This window comes from Raphanus sativus, chromosome 8 (assembly GCF_000801105.2).
Source record: "Raphanus sativus cultivar WK10039 chromosome 8, ASM80110v3, whole genome shotgun sequence".
Lineage (NCBI taxonomy): Eukaryota > Viridiplantae > Streptophyta > Magnoliopsida > Brassicales > Brassicaceae > Raphanus > Raphanus sativus.
This window is the reverse complement of record NC_079518.1, coordinates 16,461,322-16,487,495: the sequence shown is the minus strand read 5'-3', so window position 1 is coordinate 16,487,495 and position 26,174 is coordinate 16,461,322. Positions and strand designations below refer to the sequence as shown.

The 26,174-nt window shown below is 36.9% G+C and overlaps 2 protein-coding genes and 1 long non-coding RNA gene across 3 annotated transcripts; all 3 read right to left on the bottom strand.

Moving 5' to 3' along the window:
* Positions 1-1,374: 1,374 nt before the first annotated feature.
* LOC108821658 (uncharacterized) lies at positions 1,375-3,480 on the bottom strand. Its single transcript, XR_001944617.2, has 4 exons — positions 3,333-3,480; positions 3,168-3,224; positions 2,957-3,057; positions 1,375-2,538 (listed from the first exon to the last, which is right to left on the bottom strand). It is a non-coding gene; the product is annotated as an uncharacterized LOC108821658 (long non-coding RNA).
* Positions 3,481-8,322: 4,842 nt separating this feature from the next.
* On the bottom strand, positions 8,323-10,306 carry LOC108819071 (phosphoribulokinase, chloroplastic-like). The gene is made up of 4 exons (XM_018592060.2): positions 9,603-10,306; positions 9,182-9,351; positions 8,859-9,103; positions 8,323-8,766 (listed from the first exon to the last, which is right to left on the bottom strand). The coding sequence occupies exons 1-4, from the start codon at positions 10,142-10,144 to the stop codon at positions 8,515-8,517; spliced, it is 1,209 nt and encodes a 402-aa protein (XP_018447562.1). The 5' UTR covers positions 10,145-10,306; the 3' UTR covers positions 8,323-8,514.
* A 1,049-nt stretch (positions 10,307-11,355) lies between these two features.
* On the bottom strand, positions 11,356-14,162 carry LOC108819069 (secretory carrier-associated membrane protein 4). Its single transcript, XM_018592058.2, has 12 exons — positions 13,971-14,162; positions 13,442-13,534; positions 13,310-13,372; positions 13,191-13,224; positions 12,965-13,087; positions 12,807-12,869; positions 12,605-12,698; positions 12,458-12,503; positions 12,295-12,362; positions 11,923-11,971; positions 11,729-11,794; positions 11,356-11,633 (listed from the first exon to the last, which is right to left on the bottom strand). The coding sequence occupies exons 1-12, from the start codon at positions 14,034-14,036 to the stop codon at positions 11,601-11,603; spliced, it is 798 nt and encodes a 265-aa protein (XP_018447560.1). The 5' UTR covers positions 14,037-14,162; the 3' UTR covers positions 11,356-11,600.
* Between the last annotated feature and the right edge of the window lie 12,012 nt (positions 14,163-26,174).

The following is a 26,174-nucleotide window of genomic DNA, read 5'->3' as shown; positions in this document are numbered from 1 at the left end:
GAGTCTGGCTGTTATTTTCTTATCCACCCAACAAGTCTTCTTTTAAGCCTTTGGTAAGCTGTGTAGTAATGTGTTTTCAGTTCAGAGTCTGGCTGTTATTTTTTATCCACCCAAAAGTCTTCTTTTAAGCCTTTGGTAAGCTGTGTAGAGTAATATGTTTTCAGTTCAGAGTCTGGCTGTTATTTTTTATCCACCCAACAAGTTCTTTTAAGCCTTCCGTAAGCTGTGTGTAGTAATCTGTTTTCAGTTCAGAGTCTGGCTGTTAATTTTTTATCCACCCAACAAGTCTTCTTTTAAGCCTTGTGGTTACGAAACATAAATAATCATGGTTAGTATTTGCTGGTTGTTTTGTTCCATCCAGCAAATCTACCGACTCATTGGCTTTAACGACTTTTGACCCATGTTTTGTCTTAAAGACTTTGTGTAAACCGTGTGTAGCAAAAGTAAGAAGTATGTTTTCAGTTTTTAGTCTCTGTCTTCAAGTGAAAACATACTTTAGAAAGCCGAGGGTAGTTGAGTTATTTGTTGCATCCTCTAACATCCCTTCCTTAAAGATACGCTACCAACCATAATTTCCGTCCAACTATATAGAAGGACATGTACTCTTTGCCTTAAAATTTATCTCAACTCTTGGTCGTTTACTCCATCCTACGAATTGAAAAAGGACAGTATTCTTTGTCTTATGACTTCTTTAAGCTATACAACCATTGGTCTTTATATTCCAATCTATCCAGATGACAAAAAACAGATTTTCTTAAGCCATGAGTATTTTAACTGACATGACTTATATGCCTTTGTCTTAAGGTTTTGATCTTAAAGACTTTTGTAAGCCGTAGGTCTTTTTATCTTATATCTCTTTATCTGAAGAGTTTGTAAGCTGTGGCTCTTTGAACTGTGACTTGTCTTATGTCTTTGTCTAAAGGCTTGACTTTTGTAAGCCGTGGGTATTTGAACTGACACGTCTCATATGCTTTTATCTTAAAGCTTTGCTCTTAAGACTGTTGTAAGCAGTAGGTCTTTTTAATCTTATATTTCTATGTCTGAAGAGTTTGTAAGTCTTTGTACTGTGACTTTGTCTTATGTCTCTGTCTAAAGACTTGACTTTTGTAAGCCGTGGGTAGTGAAATAAGAATCTGTTTTTGATTTGTAGTTTTTGTCTTTAGACTTCTTAAACCATTGGTTGTTATACTTCATTCCATCCTGATGATCAAAAACAGATTTTCTTAAGCCGTGGGTAGTAAAGACTTCTAAGCCGTGGGTCTTTAAACTGACATGTCTCATATGCCTTTGTCTTAAGTCTTTGTTCTTAAGACTTTTGTAAGCCATGGGTAGTAAAGACTTCTAAGCCGTGGGTCTTTTAATCTTACATGTCTTTTGTCTTTAAAACTTTTGTAAGCCTGTGGGTCAACATACCTTTATGCATTTTGTCTTTAAGACGTAAGCCGTGGGTAATGTGAAGTAAGGAATCTGTTTTTGATTTGTAGTCTTTGTCTAAAGACTTACTTAATCTTTGGTCGTTATACCCCCATTCCATCCAAAAATAATCAAAAACAGACTTGTATGCTCTGTCTTTAAGACTTTTGTAAGCCTTTTGTCTTAAGACTTTTAAAATCTGTGGGTCAACATGCCTTTATGCATTTATCTTTAAGACGTAAGCATTTGTCTTTAAGCCGTGGGTAGTGTGAAGTAAAGAATCTGTTTTTGTTTTGGAGTCTTTGTCTAAAGACTTCCTTAACCTTTGATCGGTATACCCCATATCCATCCAAATAATCAAAAACAGACATTTCTCAAGCCGTGGGTAGTAAATTTCTTCTAGAGGCAGCAACCGGACAGTGTTCCAAAAATAAGAATCTGACAGTGCACTATAGATTAGTGCCTGCCTATGATCTTTTTGGTTTTGAAAAACAGACTTTGTCTGTCTCTGTCTTCAAAACTATTGTAAACCTTTTGTCTTAAGACTTCTATAAGCCGTGGGTATTGTGAAGTAAGGAATCTGTTTTTGATTTGGAGTCTTTGTCTAAAGACTTCCTTCTTTGATCGTTATGCCCCATATCCATCCTAATAATCAAAAACAGACCTTTCTCAAGCCGTGGGTAACAAATTTCTTCTAGAGGCAGCAATGGGACAGTGTTCCAAAAATAAGAATCTGACAGTGCACTATAGATGAGTGTCTGCCTATGATCTTTTTGGTTTTGAAATCTTGGGTTTGACAAAAACAACAAAACAAAAGGCATTGGAAGGCTTTGTTAACTTCGTTGTTGAATTCACAAAAAAGACCAGTTAAAGAGGAACGCTGATGTCAAAACCCCAAGACATGAGATGTGTGTTAAATAAAGAAATCATCTCAAAACAGAAACCGGAATCAAGCTTCAAAACAAATCGGAGCGAAAATCTAGCGTAGAAAGAGAATTTACCTTAAAGGACGGTTTGATGCGGAGCCAGGCTTCAAAACAAAACCAAGAAGATCACATCAAACTGCTTCATCACTATGATCTGCTATGAGCCTCTGAACATTGCGAAGAGGCATATTCTTAGATTCTGCATAGATAAAAACAGAAAACAGTAGTCAGTCAGATACACCACTACCATGTTCATGGAAGCTCTTGAACAATTTAGAAATTATAGCATAAACTTGACCATATATGTTGAGATACGAACTAACTAGTGAGACATTAAACAAGAGAAATAAATAATTTGAGAGGGTTGCCCCAGGGGAACAAAGATTGCCAAGTTCAACGCTCATGTAGCCAAACTTACAGTGAGAAGAGCTAACGAAACCCCCAACACTACAAAGCTATGAATATAAATGAGAAGATTACAGATATGAACACAGACCTTGACCACCATCGGAATCAGCAGTGACAGAGAAAGTAACAAAGGGTGTGGCTTTAACTTATCACAAAAAATCTAAAGAATTGTTTGAAAAAAAAAAAGCTTTTCAATATAAACCACAGACCTCTCCTAGTTTAGTAAAGATGGCCTTAGCGCCTGCCTCTCCATGAGCTAATGATCGAGGAGGCTGTTCCTGTTACCATAATGTCTTCTGTTGGATCCAATCTGTATAAAAGTGCACAGAACAATAAATCAATCCAGCTGTAAAGGAATCATCTGCGAACAAGAAAAATTCACACGAAACATAGAAACCCTAGCATAGACATAGAAAGCACCTCGACGACGACGACGAGCGAGAAACTCAACCAATCGGTCTCGGTTTCAGGCGAAATCTAAAGAAAACAAAAAAAACTCTAATCGAATCAAATCAAATGAAAATGGCGATCGAAGCTTAGAAATCCTCAAAGAAATTAATAAATCACAGAGATCGAAACACTTACTAATCTGAGAATTTTCCGTTTCTGCAAGACTCGAGAGAGATTTTTTTGTGAAACCATAGAAACCCTTAGAGATTTTTTTTTCTCCGTCAAACGGCTGTAGAAATAAAGTGATTTTGGGAAAGTTGTTTCCTAACGCTTTTTTTTTTTCAAATTTTGAGTCGGTTTCGATCGGCGTTCGACTGCACGTGTCTCCCAACGGTTAGTTATATTTTAAATTTTGAGTCGATTATTTTGTAAGCAAACCGTTCTTGCATTCTCAGATAACCACCTAAACTGAACCAGTTCTTTTCCACGGTCTAAATCTTATACGGCGTCGTTTTACGTCTCTGTAATCAAAGATCGATTACGTGATGACTTCTTACAATTTTTGGAAAGGGAGGATAGATATAAAAACGAAAAGAATGGGAAATGGTAACTATATGCAGATGACTAATTATCTACACTTAGGGATGGCAATCAAGGACCTGGACCGCGGGCCTGGCCCGTAAAGACTTGCTGCGGGGCGGGATTGGGCCTCCATTTGATAAGCCCGCAAAATTGCGGGCCTCGCGGGACGGGCTCAAAGCAGGACGGGTTCAAAGCGGGACGGGTTCAAAGCGGGACGGGTCGAAAGCGGGATGGGTTAAACCGCGGGATTTTGCAGCAATCCTAAGTCTCCATTTATGCTTTCACATGAGAGAGAGAGAGAGAGAGAGAGAGAGAGAGAGAGAGAGAGAGAGAGAGAGAGAGAGAGAGAGAGAGAGAGAGAGAGAGAGAGAGAGAGAGAGAGAGAGATTAGACACTATGGAATTCCATTGATGGTAGTTTCAGTGTCGATGATGCTTCCGGTCTCCTAAGCGCCTCTAGTCTGCACTGTAGAGTTTCTTCAAGTCATCATAAATGATAATAAATACATTTGTTTTGTATAAGCTTAATGTATTGATCTTATAAGAGTATATTCGATCATGTGCAAGATGAAAATCAATTCATATCTATGTTTGTTTGTGCATGTAGAAATAAGCAATGTAATATTCGATGTCCCGCGGGACGGCCCGCGAAAGCCTGCATATTTCGCGGTACGGGATTGGGCAGCTAGTTTGAGGACCGCATCCCGCGCGGGACAGGCCCGCCGTGTACCGCCAGAAGTCGAACCCGCAGCGGTTCGGGACGGGACGGGACGGGAGAGCCCAATTGCCATCTCTATCTACACTATTCAAACAAAAGGCTTTTTTGAGGTGAACTTATGTTTTAATACTCCCTGTGTTTCACAATAGATGAAGTTTTAGGATGTTTTGATATTTCAAAATATATGATGTTTTCAACTTTCAATGTTAATTTTTATTTTATTAAAAACTGTGTAACCAATCATACTCAACAATGTCTTTTGTAATTGGCTAAATAATTTTAAATTTATATTTTAATCATGCTTTTTAAAATAAATAACAAATTTCTTAATAATTGTGCACAGCCTAAAACTTCAACTATTTTGGAACAGAGGGAGTAGTATTTACCAAGAAATACCACTGGTTTATTTATAGACTATTTTTTCATTAAATGATTTATTTTATGTATTTAGAAAGAGCAGAATAATTTTTTATTCATTTTTCTCAATTTAAAAGTAAGCAAAACTCCCTCATTATAATATAGATTAGGCGTGGGCATTCGGGGTCCCAATCGGGTTTCGGTTTTATCCAATCGGGTTTTGGTTTTTCGGGTTTATCAAAATCAGCCCCATTCGAATTATTTAAAAGTTCGGTTCGGGACCGTTTCGGATTCTATCGGGTTCGGGTCGGGGTTAGTAAATCTTCAAAGAACCGGTACAACCCAATGTATTTTCGGATTCGGGTCCCAATCGGTTCTTCGGTTTAAAAATATCTGATTTATACCTACTTTGTAACCAAAACATAAGTAAAATTGGTTTATTTTGGTTTTGAATACCTAATTTGTATCTTTTTGTAACCAAAACATAAATAAATTGATTTAAAAATAAGAAAGGAACATCAACCATGATCATTCAAAATCAAATGAAAGGGAAATCATAAAACGAAAACTACAACCTCATGGAATGAGAAACATTTTTTACTGAAAACAAAATCTAAATCTAAATATTTCAAAATTCAACAGTCATTTTTAATCATCAATCTTCATGTATTAGAACCACCAACCTTTATGTAATAGATAAATATTTCAGATGTTCAATATATTTTAATGTATTTTGAATACATATTATGAATTGAGATTATGTTTGGTATAGATCTTTTTGGGTTTTTGAATATTTCGGGTTCTATCAGATATCCATTTAGATTCGGTTTCGGTTCGGGTAATACCCATAACCCGAAATACCAAAAAACAAGATCCATTCGGTATTTATGTCGGGTTCGGATCGGTTCGGATTCATTTTTATCGGATCCGATTCGGTTCGGATTTTCGGGTTCGGTTTATTTGCCCAGCCCTAATATAGATTACTAGATTTTGACCCGTGCTTATTCGAAGCGCGGGGTTTTCTTTGGATTGTATACAAAATTTGCAAATTATTATTTTAGAATTTTTTTTATAATATCATGTTAAAAATTTCATATTATATCGAAGAAATAAATTTGTTTAGAATTATATAATTTATCAACTGGTTTATTTAAAATTTTGTATGTACTCTTTTATATAACATTCTCTTAGGTGTGGACATTTACCGGATCCGGAAAACCAAGCCGAAATCGACCCAGTAATATAGATGCTGTTTGGGTTTCGTTCCATGGTAAAGTACATATTAGATTATTTTGGATCCACAGATCCCTGTTCGAGTATGGAGGATCCACAGATCCCTGTTCGAGTATGGATCATACCCGAGAGTCGATCGGTACCCGAAATATATGAAATGTTTTGTGTATATTAGGTACATTTGAGTATTTTATATGTTTTAGGTATTACATATACTTTTTAAGTTTTGGGTTCATATTTTCGATTATAGTTTGGGGATTCAGGTAAAATTCAATATCTAAAAAATATTTTGGGTATTGAAAAAAAAAATGGTTATTTTCGGTCTTTGGATCAGGTTTTAGGTAAAATTTTGTGTCTTTTGGGTATTTGAATTTTTCTGGTATTTATCTGGGTGTTCATGTTCTTTTGTGTTTTGAATTTTTTTTCCTAGTTTTTGGCTACTTCAATTTTTTCGGATCTTAAATACCCAAATCAATCCCCCCACTACATATCCAAAAATTATGTGTCTTACATGCATTTAAATTATGGATCCGAACATATCTGAATCTGAAAAAAACATGACCTGGACATATACCATAAATTTCAAATACCTAATTATGGTCAAATGTTTAGGATTTTAAAAACTCAGTCCCGAAAACTGATCTGTACCCGACGCGAATACCCTAACCTACATTCTCTCATTATTTTTCGTGTGTATTTTATAAAAACTATATTTGTTGAGTTGGTAAACTAAATATTTATCTAGCTGATTTTCGGTTAATTTAATAGTATAGATTTGTAAAAATTTTAATAGTTTGTAAATTTAACTTACATAACATTTTTTATTAAAAACATTTAGAGAATAATTTAACATAAAATATATAATTTGTTTTTAACAGGTGGTTGCTAAAGTGTTCTTATTAAATTGAATTTGTAAATATTTGGAACTATATAATGTAAGATGACACAATGTAATATAATGTATGATATATGTTCTTTTAAATAAATTTCAAAATATATTAATTGGTTAAGAAGTCAATGGCATATGAATGATATTGTTTTAGTCCTTGGGTTAGTCGACCACACTATTTAGTATCCTTAGCAAATTGACTAAAGGGGTTACGACCTGTTTTAAATGGTTCAAATATAAATTAGTGTAATCCATTTTATGGTTAGAGTGAAAACCGAAAACATTTGAACCATATATATGTCATGTGTTGTTAAAATATATAGGGATAGACCAAATAAATAATTAGTTAAATGAAAAGGTGCAGTAATTTTTCATAAGTAGATTTTTTAAAAACTCTTTCCCTTTTAATAGTATAAATAAATTAATAATTTTTCAGTGAATCGGTTCAAAATATGTTATAAATCGATAAAATAATAAAATAATAATATTTAAAAATTCCTATGTAAATATATGGTTCCATTCAATTTATAGATTAATAATCTATCTATATACACATTTCATATAAGTAAAAACTAAACATTATATTATTTGTTTTATATTCACAATGAAAATACCTCTATTTTTTTTAACACCTCAATATATTTTGATAATATATAGTGAAATTAATATCAAAAACCACATTTAAATTCTATAAAACATAAAAATATACAGCAAATAATATAATAAATAATATGAAATTCAAATTTCTGAAATTAAATTAATGTATATGCAGTAAAATCAAATATTTTCCTATTAAAATATTCCGAAATAGAAAAAAATCTAAAAAGTAAACTTTTGTAAATTAATAAAATATCATGGTCTCAACATCATTAATTTATAAATTTTACTCTAATTTATTTTCAAAATTTAGCAATCGCGTCATAGTGGAAATGGATGGTTATTCCATCAATTACAAAAAAAAAAGCAAATGGATTTTAGGAAAAAGTATTCTACTACAAGTTTTTTATAAGAAATTGATGGAACAAATTTATTAGATGGTTTGTGAGTTATAACATAAAAGAAAATATGGAAAATAAAAAGGAATAGAAGGAAATACGAGGATAAATATAATAAGGTTGTAAATGAATTATCAGTTTATGAAATAAAATAATGTGGAATAGCTTATTCTATACGTTAAATTACAATTTACCTTTAAAATTTGGGATGTTCTTGTGATCCTCAATATCAGAAACTTAACTAGTATCTGTACTAGAACTCTCTGTATAATAATAACTGTTGTTTTGGCTTTCAGGGTCAGGGATTGGTAAAGCTCTTGTAGAAAAGCTCGTAAGGGCTCTTCTTTTCAGAGATATATTGGTCAATATTTAAGATTCAAATACGAGTATGATCAATAGGAAGATGGATCTATGTATTAACTAGAATATTATTGCTCTGCTATATATAAACTTCTCTGCATTACATATTTTTTTCTTTTTGACCATCTCCACACAAATTACAAACCAAGCAAGACCGTCCTTTTTCGCCATGAAAATCCGCGGCATAAAGAAAGAAGGAAAGAAACTGAGAATGGATTTATCGATGGGTTTTGATTTTGCTTTCTTAGGCTTTAGCAGCTTCTGCAGGAACAGTGGCTCTGTTAGCAATGAGCTGCTCATAGAGATCTCTGATCTTCAATCCAACAATGGTCTGGAAAAGACCAGTCCCGTTGTTGCTGCCAGGGAAGTCAGCATGTTTAAGCATCTGTTGAGTGACTTCACCGTAGAATTTGGTCGAGAGGTTGCTCAAATGACTCTCCACGTAAATCAGCTCGTCTAGTCTATCGAATTGCCCATCCATCTCCAAAACCGAAACCTGAAACAGACAGAACAAAAAGATGCTCAAACTAAAGCTAAAGAAACTAAACTCATTTTTTTGCAATGTTGCCAATATATAGATAAATGTACCTCATGGTCGAAGTAGGTATCAGGTTCGTAGTTGAACTTGATGCCAGGGTACGAGCAGGTGAGTTTGCGACCACAAGGGATCCACGAGATTGTTGAGCCTTCATCGAAAAGGTAAACCGGGCTGAAGTATTTAACACCTTCCTTCATAATCAATCTCACTCTCAACACTTTGCCTTCATTGTCATCTGGAATCAGCTGCGTTGGAAGCACTTCTATCACCGCATCCGCATACTGCTTTTGTGGGTCTGTATAAGCCATTCATAGATTCTTAAACCAGCTCATTTTTTTTATTCCGGGAAAATTGAAGTTTGATGAATTATTACCAATGAATGCATCGAAGTCGGGCTTTCTTGCTTCGATACTTGCTTTGATGCTCTCTAAACTGTGACCTCTTTCAGCCATGTCCCTCTGGATTTTCCAAGCGAACTTGACCTCATTGCTAATGTCTAGGTAGATACTGAAGTCCAGTAATTCTCTTACTCTCTCATCAAACCTTCACATGTAGATAAAAGTATTATTATAAAAACAAAATTTAAATGACCGAAACTATAGACTAAATTATTCGAATATTATTTAATCATTGTTAAATTATAATAAACTTCATGCAATAGGTTCAAATATCCATTATATTTGATTCTTATCTAAATCCAATATTTTTAACAATCTAAATTCCGACAAAGAAAAGAGACTTCAAACATATGTCTTGAGAGACAAAAACAGAGTGAGTATGAGTAGCCTACTTACATTGGGTGAAGACCTTCGATGACGAGAATCTTGGGAGGCTGAATAAGCTCAGGGGCATCAAGAAGTCCAGTGACGTGATTATAAATAGGTTTCTCGACGGCGATACCGCTCTTGAGAGCTTTGACTTGCTCATACATGAGATCAAAGTCATTGGCTCGTGGGTCCAAAGCAGTGACTCCTTTCTCCTTGCGACCAGTCCTGTCTAAGGAATGGTAATCATCGAGACAGATCACAGTGGTCATGTCACTGATGAGTGTGTTGGAGTCAGGGTTCCCTCCTTTCGGTGGCTCGGCGGCGCCACCGAAGACACTGGTCAGCCTCCGCATGAAGGTACTTTTGCCGCATCCTGAGTCGGCTGCGAGTCCGATCACGACGGTTTGTTGTGCAGCACAAGTGATGATTGTGTTGAATCTACGGTTGGTTTGGGATTGATGGCGACGGTAGAAGAAGACTTGTTTTGAGGTGGAGGAAGAAGGAGAAGAGGTTAGGAAATGAGTTGAGTTGAGAGCTTGTGTTGAGTAGATTGTTGAGACAGCAGCCATTTTTGTTGATGTTTGGTTCCTCCTCTTCCTCTTCTTCTCCGCCTAAGCTCTCTCTCTGCTTTGGTTTGAGTGATGAGGATTAGGATAGACTGTAAGAAATGTGGGTAACGAGTTTTGATTTATGGGTTGTTGTTGTGTGTGTGTGTGTGTGGTGTGGTGATATAAAGAGATAAATGAGAGGAGGAAAATGGGTCTAAAGGAAACAAATGGCAATTTGTAAAGAAGAAAATGAGTTTTGTTTTTTTTTTCCTTATATTTCTTTTTAATGTGGTTGTGTAATGAGTGGCTCATGTTTTGGTTTATTGGAGTAATATGCTTTGTAATCTTGTTAGTCTCATTGTCAAGATAATTGTTGATGGTATAGAGGATAACAAAACATTTATAGCCACAAAAAACAAGCAACATTTCTATTTACTTCATTATTTCTTTTGTTTGTCTTTAGTTAAAATTTGCATGAATGTCTAGTATTTGGTTAACTATTAAGTTGATATGGTTACTGGATATTGAAGTTTCAGAGAGGGTGGAGTTGCCGATGAAGCGATAAAACAAGGCATGGAGAGACACATGGTCGTTTTTTTTTTTTTTAACAAGACACATGGTCGTTATTTGCTTACTTTTTGGGGTTTCAGATATTTGTATTGACACGTGGGAGAATATAAGTGGAGGAATAGGGATTATGTGTTTATGGTCTGAAGTTGTATTAGAGTGTTTTATGTGGGTCCCATTGTCACGGCCCGTATATCCCCCTTAACTTCGAATCTTTATGGCCTTTGAACAACTTTACGTTCTTTTCATTTATTTCTCTCCAGGACCAAGTATTAGACCAAAAGCCTTCTCGTTCGCCTTAGTCCACAGAAATTCAAATTCGTTAAAATTTCAAGTACGAATAATACAAAGAGTCAATAAGTTTTTGTAGCCAAAATAAGATAATTAGCTATTTTAATTTGTATTGTTTATAAGAATTTTTTTTATTGACATAATGACAAGTCCACTACCATTATGCAGTGTTAATACTCAATAGGTGCCCACAAACAGTAACGCTCAATTTCGCAACTCAAATTTTTTAAATCCTGCACCCGCTACGTAGTGGGTCAAACGGGGCAAGACCCGTGGATTTTTATTAAAATTCCCAGCCCTTGTAATATAAACAACAGAATCAGAGATTGAGACCGGAGTGAGTTGAGATTGGTAATATAGTTTCATGGCTATGATTGTCTTTCAAAAGTTCACTTAGTCAAGAAAAAATTCCAAACGTTCAGAGAACGACACTGGTACTAAAGGTATTGCAGAAAAGGAAAACTAAAGAAATAGCTGAACAACCACTCTTGCAACTATAGTAACTAAAGAATTTACCTCAACACAATGGTAATATGTAATTATATTCATACGAGATGCACATACTTCAAACCTTTTACCCGAAAGGAAAAATTACCACCATCCTCTCTTCCTTCTCTTTTTACTTGTTTCCCCTAAAGTAGAGGTAAATTTTCTGCAAGAAACACAAGATGTTACCCGTTCAATTAGCACAACCCGTTCTGGATAGCAGTTGTTAGAAGCCATGTAAGGGTATGATCAGAGGTTTACCTGAAGAACCCATAGACTCAGAAGTGACTCCAAGCAGAAGAGACCAAAGCCGATAAAGTAGAAGATCTGCATTCATTCATTAAGGTAAAGATTTAGTTTAGCTATCATTAGGCTTTCTTCAAGGTGAACATATACATATACTTTGGGAACATATTATAAGTGTGGTCAACATAAAATGGATGTAAGGCGTGTACCCCGGCTAATACACTGTCTGAGATGACATCAATTGCTGCAAGCACACCCCTGTTGATCAAAGAAAAAAAAATGCGAACAAAATCATCCAAGGCACTCTTAACATTAAGAGACGCGAAATCGTCTAAAGCATTATCAGATTGAGTATTAATTTGACAGTCGTTAGGGTTTTCTGTCCGCAAAAGTCTTACAAAGTTGAAACGCAGCTAGAGCAAACGAAGGTCAAGGAGTAATTATAGTTATCAAGTTTTGAAGTTATAACACGGTTTAAATTCGACCAAACAGTTTAGAACTTTTCAGTGAAAACCTCACTAGAATAATCAAATATAAACGAAATAGCAAAAAGAATCGTTGCCAATGATTGGAGGACTTACGTTAATGATTTTCCATGGAAAAAGATCGGTGGGGCAATGGCAGCAACGATGCAGAAGCCAATATGAATCTAAAAATAGCCAAGGTGAATCAAATGGAAAACGGAAACTACATCTGCTTATGGGTAAGGTATGAATTAAGATATGAGAAGTTTTTATGACTCACCAAGTAGGTGAAGAAAAACCAACCAAACTTCAAAGCGCTGTCAGTCCTACAAGGTCGTAAAAGTATATAAATTATCCGAACTGTTTTCTTTTAATATGCAATAGTACTAAAACCATCGGAATAAAAGCTAGTTAAAAGGAGCACTACCTCATGGCTCGGTAGAGAGGCCTGTACCATACAACATAAGAAAGTGGACATCCCATCAGCGCATATATCGTGGCAAGGAAAAAGATCTTTACACCTGTCATTAATATTTTTAAACCCAGTATTAGTTCAATTTTCATCCAAATCAGTAAGAACAGTTAACATTAGAAGATAAAACATAATAGTAGTGTAGTTCCAAGCTCACCTCCGCCTTTAATCCAGCAGACCATGGTTGCAATCACATTGAATACCAGACACAAAACGATACCTGAAAACCAACAGTACAGTTACAAGCCCCCCGTCAATTCAACACACTTGAAACATTTAAGGTAAAAAGGGAAACAAGCCAAACTAGTGACTCACCTAACCAACTAGCAAAAGCCAGATACTGCAGCTTCTGAGCATGAACTGGTATCTCATTAGCAATGTCATGGTGTATGATTGGAAAAAACGGGGGCCAGTTCTTCTCATCTATCTGAACACCAGCTGCAACATTAATTTTACGAGTTTGAGTTAGTCGACAAATACACAAAAAAAAACAAATAAAAAAAATAGTGTCATCAAGTTGTTGTTGTTGTTGTTGGCATACATTTAGCAATAGCATCCTCTCTCCGTTTAATATCCTGAGTACAATATCAATCAGTATCTAAGAAGCAGAGTGAAGAAGATTATATTTGACAAAGTTCATATCATGAGGTGGTAAGATACCATTTCTTTCTTCCTAAGCTCAGCTTCCCAGTCAGCAAGCTTTCTCTGTTTCTGTGAAGAGTCCTGCAACCAATTAAAACACAAGAACGTAAGATAAAACTTTAAAGTGAGAAGAAAGAGGATGATATTTACATTCATGTTATCCAAGGGAATATCAACAGTAGCATCAAGGCTTTGACCAAATCCAGCTGGCCTAGATGCAGCAGGTACCCGTCCACCGCCTTTCTGTTAAAAAAAATCAAATCAAAAGTTTACAACAAATCAGTTACTTAAGAGGTAAAGTTCAACATGATAATCCGAAACTAAAGGAGTGAGTCTCTCGACACTATATGGTTCATAGATCTAACGATACAGTGCAGTACGACAAACTCTACTAGTCTCACAACGAGTTAAAGGCTCCAAACACTATTCGCTAACACTAGTAGTTTCTCGGAGAAGCTTGACCTAGTTCCCAGATCTAACGATACAATCGGAGATCCGTAACCTCAACACTGTTAAAATCAAATTCCAGGCAGAAACGAGCACTGTTAATCCATTTGAAATCACATAGAACTTCATGAAACTCGACATGAGTGAGAGATCTACAAGATTCATCTACCGTTCACGAACTATTAAAAAAAAGGCTAAAAATAGAAAGTGGAGATTCAGAGAAAAGCGTTACAGAGAAGGGATTGACGATTTCTTCTTCCTCCTCATCGAAAGGGTTGGGATCGTGGTGACGGTTCATTGTTGGTTGCAGATCCCTAGATTCACGAACTCGAATCTTACTCTTCCGATAAGAAAAGAGAGAGAGAGAGAGAAAGAGAGATAGCAAACCGACTGCGTAGGAAACTGGTATGAATGGACACTCTTTTTCTCTTTCCCACACGGAAAGCGGGATTCGGAATCATTGCTATTTACGAACCTACCCCCAGTAAGTAAATGGGCCGTTATAGTTTTAATTGGGTATAGACTTCAAGGTGGGCCTAACTCATTAACAAGTATTATGTTGTGTATACCCCGTATAAAATATATAGTTTTACACTTTCTTTCTGCACTAATAATAACAAAAAAGACATTTTATTTTGTACGGATCGTGAGGTTAGCGTCAAACGTCGAAATATATAGTTTTAGATTTTATTCTCCAGCTGTTGTAAAACGTATCAAGCGTTTTTAATATGTTTTCGATACAAAGCAAAGCAATTGTCCATGAGACGTAAACAAAGTACGTATCAGTAGACTTTAAACCGCCGAGGAATGGGGTGCACCAGCTCCGGTACTGTTTGTGTGACACCCGTCACTTTCTAACTAAATGGCCACGTATCAACCGACACCTCAACAAATAACAATGTGACACCAGTCTCCACTAAATAGTAAACGACGGGCCACCAACCATAACACATAATACAAAAGGCAATATACCTAACTATACTCTCAGCCCAAACCCAAAATAAAATCCGAAGGAAAAGTCCAGTAGCACCGAGTCCGTCCAAATATCACATTGATGCTTGTCTCACCTGAAATGGGAAAAAAAAAGGGTGAGCGATAGGGGAATATCTCAGTGAGGTATGGGATGCTAATCCCGAAAATTCATGGACATAGATGTAGCATTATGGATAAAAATAATTTAATCTTAATATGTACAATCACGATACCTAAAGTACCCAAACATCAAACAATGGTCCTAGCGAGCCGCGCACTCGCCGCCCCCTAAAGGGCAAACAAAAATAAATAAATAAATATACTCCACTCGAGATAGTGCTCGGACACCGCCCTTAGACGTTTTATCGACACTTCCAGGTTACGGACCAGCCGGTCGACTATAGCTGGCCGTAACCGCCACATAATCCGGCATACAGAATTACGTCTCTATATCCGTCATAAACAGTTCTAACTAAGAAAATGCATTAGGTGAAGCAATCAACATTGAACCATCTAACACCCTAGTTCCGGTTTAAGCAATCAATCTAAACTAATCAAGCAATGACAGACTCGATTTCACGCAGACAGAACATATTAAAAATAAATTATATTTATTTGAAATCCTAAGTCGAGTACGAGAAGTTCGGAAAGAGCCCTCACCTTAGAAAATGTAGAGAAGTGGTATCTATGAACTCTAGATGCTCAAATAGACTCCAAATCTGAAATCAGGGCGAAATTTCGGGTCAGAATGCCCTTCGAACGGGTGAAAACGGGACTGGTCAAAGTCTACGGAAAAGTCAACCCGCTGGTCAAAGGTCAACCCGGTCAAACCTTGACCAGAAATCAATTAAACTTAACCACCTGGTTTTCTCTAACCTAAATCGATTTCAATTGGACCGTCCGGTTTAGCCTTAACCGAAATTAAATTAATTAATTAATTAAATCGACCGGTTTACCCTAACCGAAATCTAATTAATTTTAACCGAATTGTTTACCCTAACCGATTCGCAATTAATTTAAACTAGTTGGTGATGAGCTTGGCTTGGTCACGGCGTGAGGTGGCTCCGACGAGTATCTGGGGTGGCTCAGTTGCAAGATTTTTCATTTCTTCTCTTGAACTCTCTCTCTCTCTTTTCTAACTTTCTTGTTTCTTTTTCTTGTTTCTGAGAAAACAAAGCTGGATGGGGTATTTATAGGCAAACATTTGAGTCTTTGGTATTGCTTGGATCTTAGCCGGCTAACAAATTTCTGACCAGAATTCGGGTCGTTACAATTCTTCCCCACTAATAAGGAATTCGTCCTCGAATTCGAGTTTTCCGTTGACTCCTCAATATCAACGTAACAAATCTCTGAATAATCTATCTGCTATGTCTCTGAAGCCTCCTACTGAACCTCATCTCTTTTCAAACAAATTCTGACATACATAGTCGACAATCCATTAAATACTTTCACTTGTCGATCTCTAACCTTCACTGGTTGATAAGATGCACACAATCTCTTGGAAATCATCTGTCGGTTGCTGTAAATTGAGCTCTGGCTCTGTCACGATTTTTTTTTCTTTTTCAAAACAAACATATGAACCACATCTTAGAAGTCTGATATCACTGCTGATAAATCCAATCCTTAATCAATTGTTCCAATCTGCTCCACAATAGTATATGGTCTTGAATACTTCGGTTTAATCTTTTTAACTTCTGAATCTTAGATCATCCCTGAAATTTCCCGATTTCGGGTGTACTCGATCGCTTACCTGAAGCTCTAGATTCTTGCGGCGCTTAACTGTATTTCGCCGACGGTCATGGGAGTCGTAAGGTTGAACTCTTGAGTATTTCCATTTGCTCTACTCTCTTTTGAACCATTAATGATCCTATAACTTGTTGCTCCTTTACTTTTGTCCAAAAGTGGTGTACGGTAAGGCTTACCATAAAGAGCTTCATATGGTGCCCACCTAATAGTCAAATGATAGCTGTGATTGTAACTGAAATGTGCGAGAGGTAGATATCCTTGAGCTTCCTTCCCACTGCGAGACACAAACCCTAAGAAATTCCACTAACCTTTGAATGGTCTTCTATATATGACTGATTAACTGCGAATGATAAATCGTACTCAAATAAATATTGTCCTAATCGCCTTCTGAGAAATTCTCCAAAATGCAGACATAAACCTTGCTTCCCGATCTGATACAAAGCTGGCGAGAACTCCATGTAACACAACTGATCAGTTCTGTCTGTCTCCTTAATTACTAAGAAATAAACTTACTTGATGAGTCTATCCAAGACTACGCATGTGGTGGTCGACAATCCAGTAACAATATCCATAATCACCAAACATCGTTTCCACTCTGATAAAAGCAAGCTCAACATAACAATGATAGGTAACTCATCCTCGTACATAATCATCTGGCATATCTGGTGCTGCAATGCAATGTAGCTACAATTCTTTTTCATACTATTCCGATGATAATAACACTTCATATCTTTGAATTCCTTAACGTTTTCCGGGTAGATAAGGAAACGCAAGTGGTGTGCTTGCTGTAAGATTCTTTTTCTTAACAGCTTATTGTCTTTCACAGAAACTCGGTTTCAGCACAAGTACATCCCGCTCGAAATTGTAGAATATCCAAATCTCTCAAACCTGATCTACTTAACCACAACCTTATCGTTAACAAATACTTGGTGCATCCTCCACAGTAAATCTGCACGTTTAGTGCTTCAAAACAAGGTGTATCCTCCTCTACTGAATTAAACATAATCCAAACTTGCAAGTATTCCAGTAAACTCTTGAACCTTCCTTGTTTCCTAAGACATTGCTCTTGTGCCTATTCAAGGCATTCACCACATGGTTGACCTTACCAAATGGCGTGTGATATCCAAACTGTAGACTGCTACCAACTCAAATCATATGTACTGTCCAAAGTACAACTTTTTGTGAGTGAATATATATTTTAGATTCTAATGATCCCAATGAACCTCAACTCCTTTACGTACAATTACAATCTCCAACCTTTAACGCAAATGCCACTGGTGCTATCTCCAAGCGGTGCATAGAATGATTGGCCTCGAAAAACGTGATGATTGACCGCAAACATAAAGCTTAGTAAACTTTCCACTATGACGGTGATGGCAACGGAGATAACTCGGTTTCCCATACTGGCTTTCTGCTCACTTCTGGGACTATGGTGCCCTTTTAGATTTAGTCTAATCTGCTAAAAGAAGTTCTTGTCTCTCTTCTAGACTTACCTCCTGATGAGTAGCTTTATCCACTGAATCTTTAATTCTGCAGTAATTGACGTAACAACATCTGGTGTGAAGCTCTACTCGTATCTCATCCAAAATTCTCTAATTAGTTCTCCTGCTGAAATGCCGCTTCTAGAAATCCTGCAAATTCTACTGATCTCAACCTCATATTCCCTATTCCCTGATAATCATGGTTTCATGGTTTACATGCTCGATGGCGCTCTCCTTCCTTTCCATAGCTTCCATTGCAAAGTACTTCATGTCGACTCTTGGATAAAATCTGCAAAGGTAACTTTATCATGTCCAATGTGACTCCATCGTACTCCTTTGCACCATACTAGCGCATCTTCACGCAAATACTGCATAGTTAATCTAAGAAACAATTCTGGTAGGCACTCAATAAATTCATAGTTTCCTCTTCAACTCATCTCCCAATCACGTGCAACTGTAGTATCCATTGTTCCTCCAAAAAGCTCCATATCCAAGTTCCTCATCTGACTTCATGCCTATGCAGTGACTTGATCTTACTGCGTCAAATACAAAATCCGAAAATGCTTAATATGCTCTTCTATACTCCAAAAATCTATCAAGGTGTCGTCGATAAATACAATCACGCACTTATCCAAGTGCTCACAAAAGAATTTATTCTTAAGTTTCATGAACTGATATCCAAGCATTCGTCTCCCCAATTAATATCATTACATTCTCATAATATCTATAACATGTACGGAGGACCGTATTCTGTACACACTCTTCAGCTGTAACAATCTGATGGTATTCCGATGCCAAGTTAATCTTCGAAAACAGTGAATCTCCATGCAGCTTAATCCAATAACCCATCAAAACACGAAAGCGGTAACTACCCTCAATGGCTACATGTTCAACCCTCTGTAGTCTATACAAATCATGAAAACTCCATATTCCTTCTTAACGATCAATACCGACGCTCCCCCACGTTGAAGTACTCGGCCTGGTAAAACTCCTGTCTGATTTATTTTCCATCTGTATCGAACCCGTGAAACCGGTGTTATCCTTGCTTCAAACTCAATCGCAAAAATGTTTCCTCTATCAAGTGATGGCCTTACAAAACCTCAAATACATCCATATATTCTGCAATAACTAGAAGGTCAAGCAACTAATGTCGTCCATCATCCTTTACCATCGAAATGGTCGCCAAAAATTCAACTTGCCCCTCTATCAATAACTCCTCAATATAAAGCAATAATAACAACCTCTACTCCAAGAATCTGAACTCTTGCGCTCTGTTAAATCAACAATACTTGATACCATGATAACCAATCCACCTTAATAAAGACATCATAAAACTCAGCTCCAACTCTGACGATTCTTGAATAACCTGACCTCTCCACGTACAACTAGTATAACTCCGATGAATATAAATAGCTCCCAATGTCCTATGCCATTGGTCCAAACTGACACCTCTCTGAAATGATCAACACAACCAAAACTGGTAAGCATGCCAAGTGTACTCCAATATCAACACAACGCAAGTTGCCGCACCCTAATCCAAAAGCAATCTCCACGAGTTTATAAACCCCTCCAAAATAATCAATATACTCGTACACAAAAGCAACACATGCCAACCAATGGCTCAAACCTCACATTACATAAAAATCATGTAACAAAAACTCGTGGATGATTACTTGAAATTGGGTGGTGGCAGAAACGTCATATATCCACTCTGAAACCACCTCGGAATAATGGCAGAAGAACTGGTAAATCCTTAGGCAATCTGACAAACTGTGACGGCACCCAGCTGTTGAACATCTGGTAGATCCCGGTGACCGAAGGACGAATGACTATGATTTTACTCATCGTCATAAAATGAGACAATTGAGTTAGTAATAACAGGACAAAATGGTGCTAAAAGAATTTCTAAAAACCTTTTCTTTTATTAATATTATATATTATATAAAATATTTGAAAACGTTGAAAACCGAATCCCCTGACCGCCATCCCGGGACAGAACCGGGACGGAACCGAGCTCTGATATCAAAAATGTGACACCCGTCACTTTCTAACTAAATGGCCACGTGTCAACCGACACCTCAACAAATAACAATGTGACACGAGTCTCCACTAAATAGTGAACGACGGGCCACCAACCATAACACATAATACAAAAGGCCATATACCTAACTATACTCTCAGCCCAAGCCCAAAATAAAATCCGAAGGAAAAGTCCAGTAGCACCGAGTCCGTCCAAATATCACATTGATGCTTGTCTCACCTGAAATGGGGAAGAAAGAGGGGTGAGCGATAGGGGAATCGCTCAGTGAGGTATGGGATGCTAATCCCGAAAATTCATGGACATAGACGTAGCATTACGGATAAAAATAATTTAATCTTAATATGTACAATCACGGTACCTAAAGTACCCAAACATCAAACAATGGTCCTAGCGAGCCGCGCACTCGCCGCCCCCTAAAGGGCAAACAAAAAAAACAAATACTCCACTCGAGATAGTGCTCGGACACCGCCCTTAGACGTTTTATCGACACTTCCAGGTTACGGACCAGCCGGTCAACTATAGCTGGCCGTAACCGCCACACAATCCGGCATACAGAATTACGTCTCTGTATCCGTCATAAACAATTCTAACTAAGAAAATGCATTAAGTGAAGCAATCAACGTTGAACCATCTAACACCCTAGTTCCGGTTTAAGCAATCAACCTAAACTAATCAAGCAATGACAGACTCGATTTCACGCAGACGGAACATATTAAAAATAAATTATATTTATTCAAAATCCTAAGTCGAGTACGAGAAGTTCGGAAAGAGCCCTCACCTTAGAAAATGTAGAGAAGTGGTATCTATGAACTCCAGATGCTCAAATAGACTCCAAATCTGAAATCAGGGCAAAATTTCGGGTCAGAACGCCCTTCGAACGGATGAAAACGGGTCTGGTCAAAATCTACTGAAAAGTCAACCTACTGGTCAAAGGTCAACCTGGTCAAACCTTGACCAGAAATCAATTAAACTTAACCGCCTGGTTTTCTCTAACCTAAATCGATTTCAATTGGACCGCTCAGTTTAGCCTTAACCGAAATTAAATTAATTAATTAATTAAATCGACTGGTTTACCCTAACCGAAATCTAATTAATTTTAACCGAATGGTTTACCCTAACCGATTTGCAATTAATTTAAACCAATCAAACCAACCGGTTGACCGAGCCACCGAGTTGACTCACCGAGTCGACTCGGCCGAGTGGCCGAGTTACCAGCGAGTTACCGGCGGAGGTCACCGGCGGCGACGGCGGAGGGACGGTGGCTTACCGGAAAAGTCACTGGCGGCGGCGGCGGTGCGGTGGTGACGCGGCGGCGGATTCCTGGCGGCGAACTGACGCGCGGCGGCTCCGGCGAAGAGACGGCGGAGCGTCCGTTTCACGCGTGCGCGAGGGTTGATCTTCTGGAGGCGCGTACGGCTTCGTCTGAGCTCCGATTTCGACGATTTTGGTGGCTATGGATTTGTCTCGATGAGAGGAACACGATGGTGGATTTGCATGCACCAGATTCGCAATGGTTAAGAAGATATGGTCGAATTACCAAAACGGCCGAAACTAAACTCTAAATGCATGGCGGTTCCGGCAGTTTCTTGCGGCTGCGAAGTTGGTGATGAGCTTGGCTTGGTCACGGCGTGAGGTGGCTCCGACGAGTATCTGGGGTGGCTCAGTTGCAAGATTTTTCATTTCTTTTCTTGAATTCTCTCTCTCTCTCTTTTCTAACTTTCTTGTTTCTTTTTCTTGTTTCTGAGAAAACAAAGCTGGATGGGGTATTTATAGGCAAACATTTGAGTCTTTGGTATTGCTTGGACCTTAGCCGGCTAACAAAATTTCTGACCGGAATTCGGGTCGTTACAGTTTGCCTCTGAGTAAATGTTTATAAATTCTTTGACAGTATTGTGAGCTACGGAGGAGAACCAGAAAAACCATAGTAGAAGAAGAACGAAAGCAAACTCAGTGGAAACGATAGAGATGAGCACGGGAGGGGCGAGAGCACCCAACAGATGGCTCGAAGGAGAGCGTAGAAGAAAACGAGGAAACAAAAACAGATCAATGTTGGTTTATGTGTGAATATGCAAGAAGAGTTTGTAGATGTCAATAGTCTTCCGTGACTAACTAGACGACAAAGTCACTGATGCTGGAGGCATTAGTCGTTACTACATAAGGCATGCGGAGTGGTGGGTTACCATGTGGATGCAAGGATATGCTGAGATGGAGAAGAATAAACTGAGGGTTTATGTCTTGACGTAGTCGTTGAAGTAGTTGTTGATGCAGTGCGTGTCAGAGAGTGAACCAGGAGGCATGCGGAGTGGTGGAGACCACGTGGATGCGAGATGCTGAGCTGGCGTGGGATAAACTTGAGGAGCAAGTTTATACCGTGGAGAAAAGGCAAGAGATAAACTTGGGGAGCAAGTTTATGCTTTGAAGAATAAGTACATTCCAAGAAAAGGAAAGTGTACTTATTAATATGGAAGTTGTCCATATATCCATGTTGCCTTAGAGAGTAGGTTTCAGGAACGTGGAGATCACTATAAAAGAGCTATGGAGTCGTGGGTATTCCAATAAGACACTGGGGGATATTGTTATAGAGGAAGGGTGAAAATCCCTTAGGGTATTCTTGGGTCGTGCCGAAGCAGTTGCTGAGGTACTTGACGATGGAGAGACAGTTTGGGTAGATTATGAATTGTTCAGTAGCAGCTGTTAGGGTGTTAACAGGCTGGCGATGCTGATTAAGCAGATCTTGTAATTGAGTGTACAAGACGATTTCTAATAAGAGCAATTGGTGTTTGCTTGTATCTATTTTGTGTCTTGGTTTACCTTCTGCATTACTTAATTGTGGTGTCATCTTTGCACTAACAATTGGTATCAGAGTGGGTCACCTAAGTTACTGGTGTGATCCTTGAAGGTGAAGATGTATATGATTGTTTGATGCAGAAGACAATCATGTTGGATGATGGCCGGTGGTATGGCCATTGGAGGGCGCACATGAAGCTGTTGGTTTGAGGAATCAAAGAGCGTGCATAGCTGTGAAGACTGGGTGGGAGGAGCCTACCATATTTACAGCAGAGGGGAAGAAGCCGAAGCCTAAAGAGCCAAGACAAGGAGTGGTTCGAGAGCTAGTTCGAGAAGTAGTACGGCGGATGCGTCAGAGCCTGATGCAGTACTCATGAAGAAGCAGACGGGTGTGTCTGTGATGTTTGTATTGACATCTAAGCATCTATGTTTTAGCTTAGTATGCAATCAAGCAGGGGGAGAAGTGGTGACGTTCTGGTCCAAAGAGTGCATATCTCGTGGAGGAGAAGAGCATGGTGATGGACGTCCTGATGTAGATGGTGCATATCTCATGGGGGAGAATAGCATATCTATGAATGAAGATGAAGATAGTGCAAGTCTCGTGGGGGGAGAAAGGCATATCTAATGTGGAGGTTTCCAGGTGAGGAAACGTGGTTGTTGAACCAGAAGGGTATTGTGCTTGATTGGCACACAAAGCTAAAAGGGGGAGATTGAAGATGCAAGAAGAACTTGTAGATGTCAATAGTCTTCCGTGACTAACTAGACGACGAAGTCACTGATGCTGGAGGCATTAGTCGTTACTACATAAGGCATGCGGAGTGGTGGGTTACCATGTGGATGCAAGGATATGCTGAGATGGAGAAGAATAAACTGAGGGTTTATGTCTTGACGTAGTCGTTGAAGTAGTTGCTGATGCAGTGCGTGTCAGAGAGTGAACCAGGAGGCATGCAGAGTGGTGGAGACCATGTGGATGCGAGATGCTGAACTGGCGTGGGATAAACTTGAGGAGCAAGTTTATACCGTGGAGAAAAGGTAAGAGATAAACTTAGGGAGCAAGTTTATGCCTTGAAGAATAAGTACATTCCAAGAAAAGGAAAGTGTACTTATTAATATGGAAGTTATCCATATATCCATGTTGCCTTAGAGACTAGGTTTCAGGAACGTGGAGATCACTATAAAAGAGCTATGGAGTCGTGGGTATTCCAATAAGACACTGGGGGCTATTGTTATAGAGGAAGGGTGAAAATCCCTTAGGGTGTTCTTGGATCGTGCCGAAGTAGTTGCTGAGGTACTTGACGATGGAGAGACAAGTTTGGGTAGATTATGAATTGTTCAGTAACAGCTGTTAGGGTGTTAATAGGCTGGGGATGCTGATTAACCAGATCTTGTAATTGAATGTACAAGGCGATTTCTAATAAGAACAATTAGTGTTTGTTTGTATCTATTTTGTGTCTTGGTTTACCTTCTGCATTACTTAATTGTGGTGTCATCTTTGCACTAACAATGTGTTTTGAAAACAGATGACTGTTGGTCCGTGAGCTGAAGTAACCCTAAAACTCCGGCATTAATCATGACTATGACCTTATGGACTGCGGTGGAGTATCCGGTGAACTTCTCTTTTTCATTGTCGGAGTTTGCAGAGTGTTTGGTTGACGGCGGAGACTGAGACTGACTGCATGATCTATATTCTTTTTCCTGTATATCTTTCATCTTTGAACCTATACTACGCTTTTATATCTTTCCTCAAGAGAGTGTCGGTTTGTGCATACGAGGCAATGATTGGGACGTTTATTACGATCCAATAAGTTTTGTCATCAAAGTTTCAAAAAGAAAAAAGAGTTTTGTCATCAAAGTTTCAAAAAGAAAAAGAGTTTTGTCCGCAAGGGTAGGTATAGTACAATTTTTATATTCAGTTTACTTTGGTTTTTTAATAACTAACTACCAAGTGATTTTTTCGTGCTTATGCACGAATCTAGATATTTATAAAATAAATATATTATAATAATTAATTACTTTTTACTTTTAATTTTATATCATTTTATAATTTATATGCATAACTTATATTAATAATATTAATTTATATGCATAACTTATATTAATAATATTATATTTTTAAACTAGACATACGGTTTTAGATATGTTATATATTGTCAGTTTTCTTATTTTTATAGTCGATTTAGTTATCATTTGGATATATCGGTTTGTATTTATTTCTTTAAATTCAATTATAATACTTTTATCCTAAATATATTAAAATTTTGATTAATTTTCTTATTTTCATTTATATTGGTTGGTTGGTTGTCTTAGATGTCTAAATATATTTTAGGATGATTATTTATAACTTAAGATATGTTGTGCTTTGAATGAAAGAAAAAATTAACTAAAGTTACGGATTCCAAATAAAATAAATTAATATAACGATGATATTATGAAGCTCATGCCTATATATATAAATTTTACAAAAAACTAAATTGTAACAGTTGTTTAATCTCTTATTTCCATTTGTTAATATGTTTTGAATCATCCTATAACTTATATTTATAAAATTAATTATTACCATAAAATTATATATTCTTATTGTAGATAAATCTTTGCTATTAGATATAAGTTGGATTAATCGAGTTACTCATTTTGTGAGTATACTAAGTTGCATATATTCTTACAAATTCAAACTGAAATATAATTATTTTTACTATAGTTAGGTCATATCAAATTATTTTTTATTTATCGTTTAATGTGCATATATTTTCATATATTTATCAATGATAAATAAGAAGTTACATACATAAGTAACTGATTTATTTTTGGAAGCACATGAACACATATCAATATCTACAATAAGTAAATTATTTTATAAATTCTAAATAATTTATTCCTTAGATTTATTTAATGGTAAACTGAAATTTATTTTAAATAATCTTAAAATCTAAATTCAGATTTGCTTTGGTGTTTTGATTATGGTTATGTTAAGTTCCAAAAACATAAAAACATAAAATTTAAAAGCAAATTTAATATTAAGAAAACATATAATTTTAATATTAAAAATATAATATATCTACCTTGTTAAAGTATATTGTGTTATGTTAATTTAGAATATTTTGTAATTATTTGATCAAAAGATATTTACTGTTAAAATATATTTTTTATTTTTAATATCTCTTAAAGATAAGCAGTAAAAAATTGTGATTAATTTGAGAAATTATATTATATAGGTAAAATATAATTTATAGATATTTTTGTTGTAATGGAAAGATATTATAATCAAATAAATATATGAAATTAAATAAAACATTTCAATAATATTAATTATAAACTATTTTTAGTCAATTAAACATTTTTTGTTACTTAATTATTTTATGTAACCATCTAAGAAAATAGATATATATATATATATATATATATATATATA

Excerpts from the sequence above, each read along its gene's own strand:
- LOC108819069 (XM_018592058.2), bottom strand. The coding sequence starts at position 14,036 with ATGAACCGTCACCACGATCCCAACCCTTTCGATGAGGAGGAAGAAGAA. Across the intron at positions 13,373-13,441 it reads TTCCCTTGGATAACATGAAT|GACTCTTCACAGAAACAGAG; the intron begins GTAAATATCATC and ends AATTGGTTGCAG. Across the intron at positions 11,634-11,728 it reads TGAGTCTATGGGTTCTTCAG|AAAATTTACCTCTACTTTAG; the intron begins GTAAACCTCTGA and ends TGTTTCTTGCAG.
- LOC108819071 (XM_018592060.2), bottom strand. The coding sequence starts at position 10,144 with ATGGCTGCTGTCTCAACAATCTACTCAACACAAGCTCTCAACTCAACT. Across the intron at positions 9,352-9,602 it reads ATCGAAGGTCTTCACCCAAT|GTTTGATGAGAGAGTAAGAG; the intron begins GTAAGTAGGCTA and ends CTACATGTGAAG. Across the intron at positions 9,104-9,181 it reads CGACTTCGATGCATTCATTG|ACCCACAAAAGCAGTATGCG; the intron begins GTAATAATTCAT and ends TGGCTTATACAG.